At 41.9% G+C, this 16,309-nt stretch overlaps 1 protein-coding gene across 5 annotated transcripts in view; it reads right to left on the bottom strand.

The window, feature by feature from the left end:
- The window catches only part of LOC145530190 (ATP-binding cassette sub-family C member 4-like), a 159,188-nt gene that overhangs the window by 93,071 nt on the left and 49,808 nt on the right, over window positions 1-16,309 (bottom strand). For all 5 annotated transcript variants that reach the window (XM_081551106.1, XM_081551105.1, XM_081551108.1 and 2 more), the window contains exon 14: window positions 572-668. In XM_081551106.1, the coding sequence (XP_081407232.1) occupies window positions 572-668 (97 nt within the window). The remainder of the gene's footprint in view (window positions 1-571; window positions 669-16,309) is intronic.

The raw sequence follows: 16,309 nt of genomic DNA, 5'->3' as shown, positions 1-16,309 counted from the left end.
CAGGGTCTTGTCCTCCTGCCGCACAGGCTCCCACACGTATCGGGCACATAGAGACCTGGGCAGGGAGACCAGCAACTGGGGACACCAGCAGAGTGGGCGTCTCTGACCCCGGTGCTTGGATACCCAACCTCACTTCTGGTGTTAATGGAAGATCCTCTTTAGGCAAACTATGCATACAATTACCTGGATACAATCAGGTCTTAGTATCTCTAATTTCTAAATAATACACTTTGACTTAAGTCTAATTTCTAAAAAGTACACTTTGACTAAATAAAATAGCATGATTATCCTTAAAAAATTTCATTAGAATAGTAACGATTTAATAACCCACCCTGTGGTTGTAATTTCATACACTTTAGGGTTTTTATGGCTTAGAGTATAACAGTGACATTTCTACAGGGCTTTGGATTCATCCTCCAAGGCGTGAACACCAGCTCTGAGAAGAAGGGGGTGAAAAACTGAGGGAGAAGAGGGTGTTTACCACGAACCCAAGGAGAGTGACCTGCTGGGAGGTCTGGCTTTCAACACACCTGAGTGCTAACAATTCCAAAGACTTCTAGAAACTACTTACATCTTTCAGTATCAGAATCTGACTTGCATCTTTTAGGTACTGCAACTGATGAGTCACTAAGATCGTGATTTTCTCCTGCAAGGCCTGACGAATACACCTACAAATGTAAAAGGTACAAAATGCAAAAGCACATTAATGGGAGTGTTTCAAACTGAAAAATTATATGTTGAAAACAATGAGACAAAGACCACACAGCAGTCAAAGATCTGTAGTTTAAATACCAAATCAATAATAGAAATTAAACAAACATAAATGAATTCATCCGACTAGGTTCTTACATTTATCAGCAAGAAATTTGAATCTAGCACTGCTAAAACATTCTAAAAAGCAGTCCAGTGAAGAAGGCATCAACAGCTAAGCTTTTTTTTCCCTAAAACTCAGGTTAACAATTATTTGCATGCTTCATAAAGAAAAATAACTGAGTAATACTGAGATTCTAAAACTTGACTGAACTAAAATACTATTTTATCACTATGCAGGAATGGGAGGAGAGGGATCTATGTCATATAAAAATGTGTACATTCTTAAACAGCTTTCTAGGTGATTATTTATAAAGAATGACGCACATATTAGAAACAAAAAATTAATAGATTCTTGGTAACCTTTGCCAGAGTGCATTTGCTAGACACTTGTTCCCAAAGAATATTAGACAGAAAATGAAGGCCAGTTTGGCCTCCATCAGTCTCTACAACATTCCCAGTTCCAACCAGGAAGAAAGTCTTCTTTCATTAGGACTGAACACCTTCCAAATGTAGGAATAAAAAACGGAATCCAAATGGCCCAAATCACAGTGGAAATCACCCAGTGGCTCAGAGCATGCGCCAGTTCTCAACAGACAAGACACCCCTCACTATTCAACCTTAAATTTTATTCACAGTTGAAAAAAAAAACAAAAAACTGCAAATCACCCAGTGGCTCAGAGCATGCGCCAGTTCTCAACAGACAAGACACCCCTCACTATTCAACCTTAAATTTTATTCACAGTTGAAAAAAACCACAAAAAACTGCTCCTACATTTTAAATGCAGACATCTAGGGACTTAGCCCCAGGCTCAGTCACAGGGTCCCCAACCCCTCCAGGGAAGCAAGTAGATGGGTCCGGGGCCCCAGTGACCCTAGGCAAGGTTCCAGGCAGGTACTCTGGGAGCCCGAGGCCCTCGCTGAGCAAATCTCAGGAACCTGGGCCAGAGCTCAGCCTGTGAGTGGGTCAGATGGAGAGTCTGGAGGCAGCAGACTGCAGCTCAGTCCCTCTCAAAAGCCTGATGACGTTGGACAAGAGACTAAACCTCAGTTTCTTCAACTCAAACAGCGTCAATGACAACTTCATCCACACGTTCTGAGAAGTCAAACCACCAATACGTTCAGTAAGCGTCAGTCCCCTTCTCTGTTCCTCCTTAACCACAAGTGGTCCTATGCTTTGGACTCAGGGCAGAAAAGTGCTAAGGGGACACCCTGGACACTGGGTCTGTGATCAGAAGCAAGACTCCAGGATGTAGACGCACACACCATCATTTCATTAAGTCCAAAAGGATTCATTTTTACCTTTTGACCTGTGTTAGCTCAGTGTTCATACCTAAGTTTTTTGACTGTCACCTTTTCAGACTTAGTACTAAAGCATTTAAATGGCATTCTTCTCCTTAATCCATAAATACCCGCCAATAGTCCCTGAAGGCACATGTTAACCAAACGTGATGTGCTGTTATGTCCAAGATGAACCAACCCAAAAGTTTTAAAATATTTTCTTCCTCACTTTCCATCACAGATGAGGTAGTATAAATAATTACAATGAAGTGATCAGTTGATGGCTTTGAATTTTTCCTAAATAATGCTTTTATCCAATCACTAGAAAAATACACTATTTTCTAAGTTTTTAAAGGAAAGATTTCCAAGTCATGTCATACAAATGATTGAGTCTGCAACTAGTCGTTTAACTGTTACTCCTATATAAAGGATGTGTTAATCCTATAATCCTACATATAATCCTATATAAGGGCTGTGTTAAGAGGGGACACATCCCATGGTGAAGGGGATACAAATAATACAGACAGAGTCCCCACCTCCATTCATTCAATCAGCAGAGGTTTATTGAGGGGCCAGGCACTGTCCTAAGTGCAGCGGATACACCCAGACGTCAAGATGGAACTCAGTACTCTGCACTGTGTACAGGGGGACCCACTGAGTGAGTGCAGAAAATGCACTATTGCACTGTGACCTGTGCTCTGAAGGAGAAGCAGGGAGTCTTAGATGGGCAGACACAGGAGCCCTGAGACTCTCTGGGGAAACATCCTGGAAGAAGACACAGCAGGTGCAGGGGTCCTGGGACAGAACAAGCTGGGCTAAGGCGCCTTCCTGCATTTGCAGCTTAGGAGGGGTAGTGCAGTTCAGTTCAGTCACTCGGTTGTGTCCGACTCTTTGCCATCCCATGGACTGCAGTAGGCCAGGCTTCCCTTTCCTCACCAACTCCTGGAGCTTACTCAAACTCATATTCATTGAGTCAGTGATGCCATCCAACCATCTCATCCTCTGTCGTCCCCTTCTCCTCCCGCCTTTAATCTTTCCCTCATTGGAAAAGACCCTGATGCTGGGAAAGATTGAAGGAGAGGTGGGGAGACTCATAAATAGTCAAGGGCACCCACTGAGGGCTGTGGGAAGACAGAGGGCACGGGCGCCCCCTGGAGGAGCAGGCGGGAACGGCAGGGCGCGTTTTCCATCTTCCTCTGTGTCCTGGCGCACTGCTCGCTGGCTCTGGGACAGAGGGACCAGTATGTACAGACAGACGGGTGAGAAAGGACCCCCAACAGAGCCAGCACTGCTGGATACCGAGTAGGGGCGGAGCCGGAAAGGCTGATGGGGGTAGACGGCAAAGAAGCCTGTTCTCTGTTTGAGGACCTGGGGCTGCTTCCTTAAAGTGATAGGGGGAGAAGGGTCTGAGAAGGGCTGGAGCAGGAGGGTGGGCTGTGTAGACAGCAGCGTGGGAGTCTGATCAGGACAGACCTGAAGAGCTGATGACGTAGGAGGTGGGGGTCTGGAATGTGGGGCTGAACCAGTACAAGATCCACAGCATGATGAGACTGCATCAGTTCATCTAAAGCCTCTCACCTTCTGTAGGTGACAGAACCCACTTAGTACTCACAGAATAAAGTTGTAAAACTCACAAAGCTCAATGACCTGGATATAGATTCATGACTGTAGGAAACTGTTAATGGCAAGCAGCAGTGTGATTCATCCACTTTTAATACAAAACCCTCCCCATGACTACGCTTCTACATGACTACCATTTCTCACAACATACTGTTCCATCCAATTCTCTAACTTGAGAACACTCTCCAGTTGCTGCTGAGTGATTTCCTAATTTGCTTTCATGCTCTCTGCTTTAAGTCACTCTAGAGGATGTGGTTCTGATCAGCAAACAACAATCTTAAGCTTGCTTCTCTCAAGTATCCAAAGTAGTACACCCAAAACATTGGAGAGGATTTTATAAATGTCTCCTGTGTTCAAAAAATAACTCAGGAGAACTTCTGTGATCAGCACACTATACTTGGCACTAAAATGCCTGCTCTCCCCTCCCTGTGACATGGATGCAATGATTAGCAGATCCTGTTCCTGCCCTCATGGGGAACTTGTGCAAATGCTCACAAGACAGGGTGACAGACATTTGTAAGTCCTGGGTAGGGTGCTGGGAACAGGGAGGCTGAGATTCTCAGGATGCCAGGTGGACGGAGGTGGGGAATCCCTGTCACAGCACTAGCACCTGTCACTCAAGTCACAGCAAGACACAAGGCACTTCTCTAAGGAAAAACTCATCAAGTCATGATCAGGAGAGGGTGGGAAAGGGGAGTCAGATCAGAGAGCTGGGGGCCATTCCATGTGTCAGCTGCCCTGCTCACTCATGTTCCGAAAGATTCAGTGCTACTATGCAGTTTTCTTTTAATTGTGGTAAAATGTACCTAATGTGAAATTTACCATTTCTGCCATTTTAAGCACACAACTCAGTGGTATTAAGTACATTCACATTGTTGTGCAGCCATCACCACCATCCATCTCTACGACTCTTTCATCACCCCAACACTAAGGATGTCTTACATTCATTCAGACAGGTTCCACCAAAGTCTAACAATCCCTGCTTAGTGGACGTGGAATCCCAGCTCCTTGTGTCCAGAGATCAGAGCTCCTCACATATCTCCCTCTCACACACTGGACTCTGCTGAAGTCTCTACTTTGCTATTCTGGACCTGCTGTAAATCAGTCATGTCCCCTCAGATTCACTTGACGCTTTAACCATCAGTACCTTAGAATTTGGTGACAGGGACCTTAAAGAAGTAATGATTACCCTTAGTTATACTGGACCTAATCTAATCTGACTGGTGTGCTTAGATGAACAGGAGACTAAGACATAAGGACAGAAACACAAGCATGTAAATCAACGAAGTTAGAACACACTCTCCCACCATGCACAAAATAAACTAAAAATGACTAAAATCTTAATCATAAGACATGACACCATAAAACTCCTAGTAGAGATTAAAGGCAAAACATTCTCTGACATAAATTATACCATGTTTTCTTAGGTCAGTCTCCTAAGGCAATAGAAATATAAACAAAAATATACAAATGGGGGCTTCCCTGGTGGCTCAGTGGCAAAGAATCCACCTGCCAATGCGGGAGACACAGGATCCCTCCCTGGTCCAGGAAGATCCCATAGGCGCAAAGCACCTCAGCCCATGTACCACAACTACTGAGCTTGTACTCTGGAGCCCAGGAGCTGCAACTACTGAGCCCACATATCCTAGAGCCCAAGCTCTGCAATAAGAGAAGCCATCACCATGAGAAGCCCATGCGTCACAGCTAGAGAGTAGCCCCTGTTTGTCCCAACTAGCGAAAAACACCCACAGCAACAAAGACCCGGGACAGTCATAAATAAATAATTAAAAAATAAAAAATGAACAAATGGGACCTAATCAAACTTACAAGCTTTTGCACAGCAAAGGAAACCATAAACAAAATGAAGAGACAACATACAGATTGGAAGAAAATATTTGCCAATGATGTGACCAACAAGAGCTTAATTTCCCAAATATACAAACAGCTCATACAACTCAACAACAATAACAACAACAAATTCAATCAAAAAATGGGCAGAAGAACTAAATAGACATTTCTCCAAAGGACACGAACAGATGGCCAACAGACACATGAAAAGCAGCTCACCACTGTGAATTATTAGAGAAATGCAAATCAAAACTACAATGAGGTATCACCTCACACCAGCTGGAATGGCCATCATTAAAATAACAATGAGGCTAAGATGGCAGAGGAATAGGACGGGAAGACCACTCTCTCCTCCACAAATTTATCGAAAGAACATCTGAACGCTGACCAAACTTCAGAAAACTACTTCTGAAGGCTGGCAGAGGACGTCAGGCTTCCACAAAGACAGCGCATTATCTTCAAAAGCAGGTAGGAGAAATTATAAAAGATAAAAAGAGAGACAAAAGAGCTAGGGACGGAGACCCGTCCTGGGGAGGGAGTTGTAAAAGAGGAGGAATTTCCAAGCACCAGGAAACCCTCCCACCGGCGGGTGTAGGGGAAGATTTCTTATCTCGGAGGGCAACGTAACTGGGAGGAAAAAATAAATAAAATCCACAGATTACGTGCCTTAAGCAACTCCCAGCAAAGAACCCCAGACGCTTGCATCATCCGCCACCAGCAAGTGGGGGCTGAACGGAGAGGAGCGGGCGGCACTGCCTAGGGTAAGGACGGGGCCCGAGTGCCCCGAGGGCAATCTGAGGGAGCTAACTTGAGATAGTAACCTAAACTGTGGGACGGCGAGAGAGAGAGAACTATCCCGCGAAAAGCCCAACTCTAAGGCACTGCCGGCCCGCTCACAGAACAAAGGACTGAGCGATACCAGAGGAGAGCTAGCCGGCTGCGGACCGCCCCATCCCCCGCCGGACACAGCGGGCAGGCGGGGCCCGCCAGAGCCGGAAAGGGGCAAACTCGGCTCCAGAGAGGGCACCCCCTACCAAACTGCAAACAGGCTCCCAGTTTCTAAGCAAAGACTGCCTGAGATCCCGGAGGGTCGACAGCCGCCGGGAGGGTCGCAGCCAGAGACCAGCTCCCCAGAACCGACACAAAGCACACCGGAGCCGGGCGCGCCCGTAAACCGAGGCGGGGACCAGGGAGGTGATAAGCCGCACCGCCCCAACAGGGGAGAGTGCGCTCGCCAATCTCCTGGCCGCCGGGGCAGCTCCGACCGGGAACGGCACAAGCCGCGGGCGAAACCGAGTCTGCGCCTTTGTGGAGTAACCGGGAGCCTGAACCTGAGCGGCTTAGACCTGGGAAGTGCACGCAGCTCAGGGCCCGCTCCCTGGCCGAGTAACCTGAAGCCTGAGCAGGGTAGACGGGGAAAGAACACACGCCGTGAGCGGAGGCGAACCCAGTGCGGCCGAGACACTGCGAGCTTACCACACACACGCCAGATTTGCAGTGTTCCTTCCTCCCCACAGCACGATTGAACAAGCGAACCTAAAGAGATCACCTCCACCGCTTTGTTGCAGGGCGGAAATTAGATACTGAAGAGATCTCCAAACAGAAGCCAAATAAACAGAGGGAAGCGCTTTGGAAGGGACAGGCAAACAGATTAAAATCCCTGTAGTTAATACCGACTGCATCGAAAAGGACCTATAGATCTTGAAAAGTATAAGCAGGAATAAGGATCTATCTGAAACTGAGCAGATCCCACACTGCTCACAACAGCTCCAGAGAAAGTCCGGGATATATATATTTTTTTACTATTATTATTTTTTTATTACTATTATTATTTTTTTTTAATTAAAAAAAAATTTTTTTTCTCTTCTTTCCTTTTTCTTCAAGTCCTCTATTACACCTTTAAATTTCATTTTCATAACCCACTATTAACTTGCAAAAAAAAAAACAACCTATTTTTGAAGCAAACTACATACATATATCTTATACCTTTTGTGTTTTCTTTTTTTAATGTTTTTTTTTCCTGTTTTACTTTTTTTTACTGTTTCTTTTTTTTTACTGTTTTACTGTTTTTTCTTTCTTTTTACACTGTTTCCTTTTTTCTTTTTTTTTTATATTGTAAGTTTTATAAGAGTCTAACCTCTACTCTAGATTTTTAATCTTTGTTTTACATATTTGATATCAATTTTGTACATTTAAGAACCCAATCTTTAGGACCCATTTTTACTCAGGAGTGTGATCACTGGCCTGATCACTCTCTCCCCCTATTGATGCTCTTTCTTCTCCCCCAGGGAACCTCTATCTCCCACCCTCCTCCTTCTCTTCTCAACCCAATTCTGTGAATCTCTGAGGGTGTTCTGGGTACCGGAGAACACTTCAGGAACAGGATACTGCCCAGATCTCTCTCTCCCCTCTTGATTCCTCCCTTTCTACTCATGCTCACCTCTATTACCTTCCTCCCCCCTCTCTATGTATCTCTGTGAACCACTCTGAGGGTTCCAAACTGTGGAAAGCACAGAGGGAAGTGCTTACTGGCTAGATTGCTCTCTCCACATTTGAATTCCCCTCTTCCCCTCCTGGTCACCCCAACCCCCCCCCCACCTCATCTCTCCATGTAACTCAGTGAACCTTTCTGGGTATCCCTCACTGTGGAGAATCTTTTCACCATTAACCTAAAAGTTTTATTATTGAGGCTATATGGAAGGAGAAGTCTAGAGGCTACTGCAAGAATAAGACTGAAAGCCAGGGGAAACAGTAATTAATAAGAGACCATCCAATAGCCTCCATATATACACTGAAACCAAGCTCCACCCAAGAGCCAATAAGTTCCAGAGCAAGACATACCACGCAAATTCTCCAGCAACGCAGGAACATAGACCTGAGCATCAATATACAGGCTGCCCAGAGGCACACCAAATCCATAGACATCTCAAAAATTAATACTGGTCACTCCATTGCACTCTAAAGAGCAGAAATCCAGCTCCACCCACCAGAACACCGACACAAGCTCCCCCAACCAGGAAGCCTTGACAAGCCACCTGTCCAACCCCAACCGCAGTGAGAAACCTCCACAATAAAGAGGAACTTCATACTATCAGAATACAGAAGGGCCACGCCTAACACAGCAATCTAAACAAGATGAAAAGGCAGAGATATACTCAGCAAGTAAAGGAAAATGAGAAATGCCCACAAAGCCAAACAAAAGAGGAGGAGATAGGGAATCTATCTGAGAAAGAATTTAGAATAATGATAATAAAAATGATCCAAAATCTTGAAAGCAAAATGGAGTTACAGATAAATAGCCTGGAGACAAAGATTGAGAAGATGCAAGAAATGTTTATCAAGGACTTAGAAGAAATAAAAAGGAGTCAATATAGAATGAATAATGAAATAAAGGAGATAAAAGACACTCTGGAGGGAACCAACAGTAGAATAACGGAAGCAGAAGATAGGATAAGTGAGGTAGAAGATAGAATGATGGAAATAAACAAAGCAGAGAGGAAAAAAGAAAAAAGAATCAAAAGAAATGAGGAAAACCTCCGGGACCTCTGGGACAATATGAAACGCCCCAACATTCGAATCATAGGAGTCCCAGAAGAAGAAGATAAAAGGAAAGGCCATGAAAAAATACTCGAGGAGATAATAGTTGAAAATTTCCCTAAAATGAGGAAAGAAATAGTCACAGAAGTCCAAGAAACCCAGAGAGTTCCAAACAGGATAAACCCAAGGCGAAACACCCCAAGACACATATTAATCAAATTAACAAAGATCAAACACAAAGAACAAATATTGAAAGCAGCAAGGGAAAAGCAACAAATAACACACAAGGGGATCCCCATAAGGATAACAGCTGAACTTTCAATAGAAACCCTTCAGGCTAGAAGGGAATGGCAGGACATACTTAAAGTAATGAAAGAGAATAATCTACAACCCAGATTACTGTACCCAGCAAGGATCTCATTCAGATATGAAGGAGAATTCAAAAGCTTTACAGACAAGCAAGAGCTGAGGGAATTCAGCACCACCAAACCAGCTCTCCAACAAATGCTAAAGGATCTTCTCTAAACAGGAAACACAGAAAGGATGTTTCAACACGAACTCAAAACAACAAAGTAAATGGCAACGGGATCATACTTATCAATAATTACCTTAAATGTAAATGGGTTGAATGTCCCAACCAAAAGACAAAGGCTTGCTGAATGGATACAAAAACAAGACCCCTATATATGCTGTCTACAAGAGACCCACCTCAAAACTAGGGACACACACAGGCTGAAAGTGAAGGGATGGAAAAACATATTTCATGCAAATGGAGACCAAAAGAAAGCAGGAGTCGCAATACTCATTTCAGATAAAATAGACTTTAAAATAAAGGATGTGAAAAGGGACAAAGAAGGACACTACATAAAGATCAAAGGTTCAATCCAAGAAGAAGACGTAACAATCATAAATATATATGCACCCAACATAGGAGCACCACAATATATAAGGCAAATACTAACAAGTATGAAAGGGGAAATTAACAATAACACAATAATAGTGGGAGACTTTAATACTCCACTCACGCATATGGATAGATCAACTAAACAGAAAATTAACAAGGAAACACAAACTTTAAATGATACAATAGACAAATTAGATTTCATTGATATTTACAGGACTTTCCACCCCAAAACAATCAATTTTACCTTTTTCTCAAGTGCACATGGAACTTTCTCCAGGATAGATCACATCCTGGGCCATAAATCTAGCCTTGGTAAATTCAAAAAAATTGAAATCATCCCAGCCATCTTCTCTGACCACAATGCAGTCAGACTAGACCTCAATTACAGGAAAAAAACTATTAAAAATTCCAACATATGGAGGCTAAACAACACGCCTCTGAATAACCAACAAATCACAGAAGAAATCAAAAAAGAAATCAAATTATGCATAGAAATGAATGAAAATGAAAACACAACAATCCAAAACCTATGGGACACTGTAAAAGCAATACTAAGGGGAAGGTTCATAGCAATACAGGCGCACCTCAAGAAACAAGAAAAAAATCAAATAAATCAACTAACTCTACACCTAAAGCAACTAGAGAAGGAAGAAATGAAAAACCCCAGGGTCAGTAGAAGGAAAGAAATCTTAAAAATTAGGGCAGAAATAAATGCAAAAGAAACAAAAGAGACCATAGCAAAAATCAACAAAACTAAAAGCTGGTTTTTCAAGAAGATAAACAAAATTGACAAGCCATTAGCCAGACTCATCAAGAAACAACGGGAGAAGAATCAGATCAACAAAATTAGAAATGAAAATGGAGAGATCACAACAGACTCCACAGAAATGCAAAGGATCATAAGAGACTACTACCAACAGCTATATGCCAATAAAATGGACAACTTGGAAGAAATGGACAAATTATTAGAAAAGTATAACTTTCCAAAACTGAACCAGGAAGAAATAGAAGATCTTAACAGACCCATCACAAGCACGGAAATCGAAACTGTAATCAGAAATCTTCCAGCAAACAAAAGCCCAGGACCAGACGGCTTCACAGCGGAATTCTACCAAAAATTTAGAGAAGAGCTAACACCTATCCTACTCAAACTCTTCCAGAAAATTGCAGAAGATGGTAAACTTCCAAACTCATTCTATGAGGCCACCATCACCCTAATTCCAAAACCAGACAAAGATGTCACAAAAAAGGAAAACTACAGGCCAATATCACTGATGAACATAGATGCAAAAATCCTTAATAAAATTCTAGCAAACAGAATCCAACATCATATTAAAAAGATCATACATCATGACCAAGTGGGCTTTATCCCAGGAATGCAAGGTTTTTTTAACATCCGCAAATCAATCAATGTAATACACCACATTAACAAATTGAAAGAAAAAAACCATATGGTTATCTCAATAGATGCAGAAAAAGCCTTTGACAAAATTCAGCATCCATTTATGATAAAAACCCTCCAGAAAGCAGGAATAGAAGGAACATATCTCAACATAATAAAAGCTATATATGACAAACCCACAGCAAACATTATCCTCAATGGTGAAAAATTGAAAGCATTTCCCCTAAAGTCAGAAACAAGGCAAGGATGCCCACTCTCACCACTACTATTCAACATAGTTTTGGAAGTTTTGGCCACAGCAATCAGAGCTGAAAAAGAAATAAAAGGAATACAGATAGGAAAAGAAGAAGTAAAACTCTCACTGTTTGCAGATGACATGATCCTCTACATAGAAAACCTTAAAGACTCTACTAGAAAATTACTAGAGTTGATCAATGAATATAGTAAAGTTGCAGGATATAAAATTAACACACAGAAATCCCTTGCATTCCTATACTCCAATAATGAGAAAACAGAAAGAGAAATTAAGGAAACAATACCATTCACCATTGCAACAAAAAGAATAAAATACTTAGGAATATATCTACCTAAAGAAACAAAAGACTTATATATAGAAAACTATAAAACACTGATGAAAGAAATCAAAGAGGACACAAACAGATGGAGAAATATACCGTGTTCATGGATTGGAAGAATTAATATAGTGAAAATGAGTATACTACCCAAAGCAATCTATAGATTCAATGCAATCCCTATCAAGCTACCAATGGTATTTTTCACAGAACTAGAACAAATCATCTCACAATTTGTATGGAAATATAAGAAACCTCGAATAGCCAAAGCAATCTTGAGGAAGAAGAATGGAACTGGAGGAATCAACCTGCCTGACTTCAGGCTCTACTACAAAGCCACAGTCATCAAGACAGTATGGTACTGGCACAAAAATAGAAATATAGATCAATGGAACAAAATAGAAAGCCCAGAGATAAACCCACGCACATATGGACACCTTATCTTCGACAAAGGAGGCAAGAATATACAATGGAGAAAAGACAATCTCTTTAACAAGTGGTGCTGGGAAAACTGGTCAACCACTTGTAAAAGAATGAAACTAGAACACTTCCTAACACCGTACACAAAAATAAACTCTAAATGGATTAAAGATCTAAACGTAAGACCAGAAACTATAAAACTCCTAGAGGAAAACATAGGCAAAACACTCTCTGACATAAATCACAGCAGGATCCTCCATGACCCACCTCCCAGAATATTGGAAATAAAAGCAAAAATAAACAAATGGGACCTAATTAAAATTAAAAGCTTTTGCACAACAAAGGAAACTATAAGCAAGGTGAAAAGACAGCCTTCAGAATGGGAGAAAATAATAGCAAATGAAGCAACAGACAAACAATTAATCTCAAAAATATACAAGCAACTTCTGCAGCTGAATTCCAGAAAAATAAACGACCCAATCAAAAAATGGGCCAAAGAACTAACCAGACATTTCTCCAAAGAAGACATACAGATGGCTAACAAACACATGAAAAGATGCTCAACATCACTCATTATTAGAGAAATGCAAATCAAAACCTCAATGAGGTATCATTTCACACCAGTCAGAATGGCTGCTATCCAAATGTCTACAAGCAATAAATGCTGGAGAGGGTGTGGAGAAAAGGGAACCCTCTTACACTGTTGGTGGGAATGCAAACTAGTACAGCCACTATGGAGAACAGTGTGGAGATTCCTTAAAAAACTGGGAATAGAACTGCCATATGACCCAGCAATCCCACTGCTGGGCATATACACCGAGGAAACCAGAATTGAAAGAGACGCGTGTACCCCAATGTTCATCGCAGCACTGTTTACAATAGCCAGGACATGGAAGCAACCTAGATGTCCATCGGCAGACGAATGGATAAGGAAGCTGTGGTACATATACACAATGGAATATTACTCAGCCATTAAAAAAAAAATACATTTGAATCGGTTCTACTGAGATGGATGAAACTGGAGCCCATTATACAGAGTGAAGTAAGCCAGAAAGAAAAACAACAATACAGTATACTAATGCATATATATGGAATTTGAAAAATGGTAACGATAACCCTATATGCGAGTCAGAATAAGAGACACAGATGCATGGAACAATTTTATGGACTCTGAGGGAGAAGGTGAGGGTGGGACGTTCTGGGAGAATAGCATTGAAACATGTATATTATCGTATGTGAGACAGAACACCATTCCATGTTCGATGCATGAGACAAGGGCTCGGGGCCGGGGCAATGGGATGACCCAGAGGGATGGGATGGGGAGGGAGGTGTGTGGGGGGTTCAGGAAGGGGAACACATGTAAACCCATGGCTGATTCATGTCAATGTATAGCAAAAACTATTACAATATTGTAAAGTAATTAGCCCCCAACTAAAATAAATAAATTTATTAAAAAAAATAAAAATAAATTAAAAATAAATAAATAAATAAATAAATAAAATAAAATAAAATAACAATGAATGAGAGAGTGTGGAGTAAAGAAAACCCTCCTACACTGCTGGTGGGAATATAAATTGCTGCAGGCACTATGGAAAACTATGGATTTTCCTCAGAAAACTGAAAATAGAATTACCTTATAATCCAGTAATCCCACTCCTTGGCATATATCTGGATGAAACTATAAATCACAGGTACCCCTATATTCATAGCAACACAATTCACAATAGCCAAAACACAGAAACAACCTAAATACACATTCATAAACAAACATATATGGTATATATAGACAATGCAATAGTACTCAGCCAAAAAAAAAAAAAAGAAAAAATAATGCTATTTGCAAAAATATGGATAGACCTGAAGAATATCATACTAAATAAAGTAACTCTGAAAGACAAATATCACATTATCATTTATATGTGGAATCCAAAATATGGCAAAAATGCACCTATCTATAAAACAGAAACAGACTCACAGACATAGTGAACAGACTTGGGGTTGCATGGGTGGAGAGGGTCCGGGAGAGGGATGGACTGAGAATTTAGGGTTAGCAGATACAAATTATTATGTATAGAATGAATAAACAACAAGGTCCTACAGTATAACACAACGAACTATATTCAATATTCTGAGAGAAACCACTATGGAAAAGAATATTAAAAGGAATGTATGTATGTATATGGGCTTCCCAGGTGGCTCAGTGGGTAAAGAAGCCGCCTGCAATGCAGGAGATGCAAGTTTGATCCCTGTGTCAGGAAGATCCCCTGGAGAAGAGCATGGCACTTCTCCAGTATTCTTGCCTGGAGAATCCTATGGACAGAGGAGCCTGGCGGGCTACAGTCCATAGGGTCGCAAAGAGTCGGACACAGCTGAAGCAAATGAGCACACACAAACATGTATGTATATAACTGAGTAACTCTGCCACACAAAAAAAATTAAGACAATATTGTAAATCAATTATATTTCAATAAAAACTCCTTTACAAGAAAAAAAAAAGGACAGAGACACAGGAGTGCACGTGGACAGAGGGAAGCCCATGTGAGGACATTGTGCGGTGGATGCCGCCAGTAGCCAAGGAGAGAGGTCTCAGCAGAAACCAAACCTGCCCACACCTTGAACTTCCAGCCTTGAGAACTGTGAGAAAATTAATTTCTATTCTTTAAGCACCCCCAACTGTGACAACTTGTACAGATTGAATGTTTTTGCCCTCAAAATACACACGTTGAAACCTAATCCCCGCTGTCAAGGTACTAGACTACAGCTGTTGGGAGATGACCAGGTCATGAGGATGGAGCCTGCATTAAAGGGATTAGTGTCTGTTGGGAGCTGAGATAGGCATTACTGACAAAATGGAGGCACGGCCCCAATCCCCTCTCATCCCGCAGGCACGGTCCCGGGATGAAGGAGTTAGGTCTTGTGATTCTGACTTGTCCTTTCCTTCCTCCGGTTGAGTTGGCTGGAAAGAATGTTATAATCCATAAAGTTAACTACTGACATTTGTTCAAGGATCTTTACAAAGAATGTTCCAGGATGAGCACATAGGCTGCAGCTTGAGGCCATGGGAAACATTATTATCTGAAACCTGCCTGTAAGGGGAATGTTTATGGCAAAACAAGTTCCCTGAGTTTAGGGGTTAGGAATAATTAAGAATAGTTAGAAGCTAAAAGTTTAAGGTATGTTGTAGTGTTGGCATATTTTACTATAGCTTATGGAAACTAGGTATTTTAGAGGTACTAATAGCTAAAAGCCTTTTTAGGAGATGATGAGCTTAAGTTACTAGGGGATAACAGGATTTAAAGTGATAAATTGAGGAATGTGATATACAGCCCAGAGACAAACTTGAGTTACAATGTTATCACAAGGACACTTAAGAGGGAACTCTGAAGGACAACAATGATTTATGGAGACAGTAAATATGGATATGGAGAAGGCAATGGCACCCCACTCCAGTACTCTTGCCTGGAAAATCCCATGAACGGAGGAGCCTGGTAGGCTACAGTCCATGGGGTCGCTAAGAGTCAGACACGACTGAGCGACTTCACTTTCACTTTTCCCTTTCCTGCACTGGAGAAGGAAATGGCAACCCACTCCAGTATTCTTGCCTGGAGAATCCCAGGGATGGCGGAGCCTGGTGGGCTGCCATCTATGGGGTCGCACAGAGTCGGACACGACTGAAGCGACTTAGCAGTAGCAAATATGGATAAGGGGAAACTGAAGATGTCATATGTCTGACATAATGCTTTTGTAAAAGTATAAAAGAAAACCTGATGCTTAAAATAAACATGCAGCCCACTGCTTTGAGCGAGAGACTGCATCATTTTCTCCGCCCACCCCGTTGATGCAGTCCAAATGAGTGAGAGGCTGCATCATTCCCCGATCCCGTTCATCCCTTCAGGGCGTTTCCCTGGCTGCCAG

Source organism: Giraffa tippelskirchi, chromosome 12 (assembly GCF_054371585.1).
Source record: "Giraffa tippelskirchi isolate mGirTip1 chromosome 12, T2T-mGirTip1v1.2.pri, whole genome shotgun sequence".
Lineage (NCBI taxonomy): Eukaryota > Metazoa > Chordata > Mammalia > Artiodactyla > Giraffidae > Giraffa > Giraffa tippelskirchi.
This window is presented reverse-complemented; position numbering and strand designations above follow the sequence as displayed.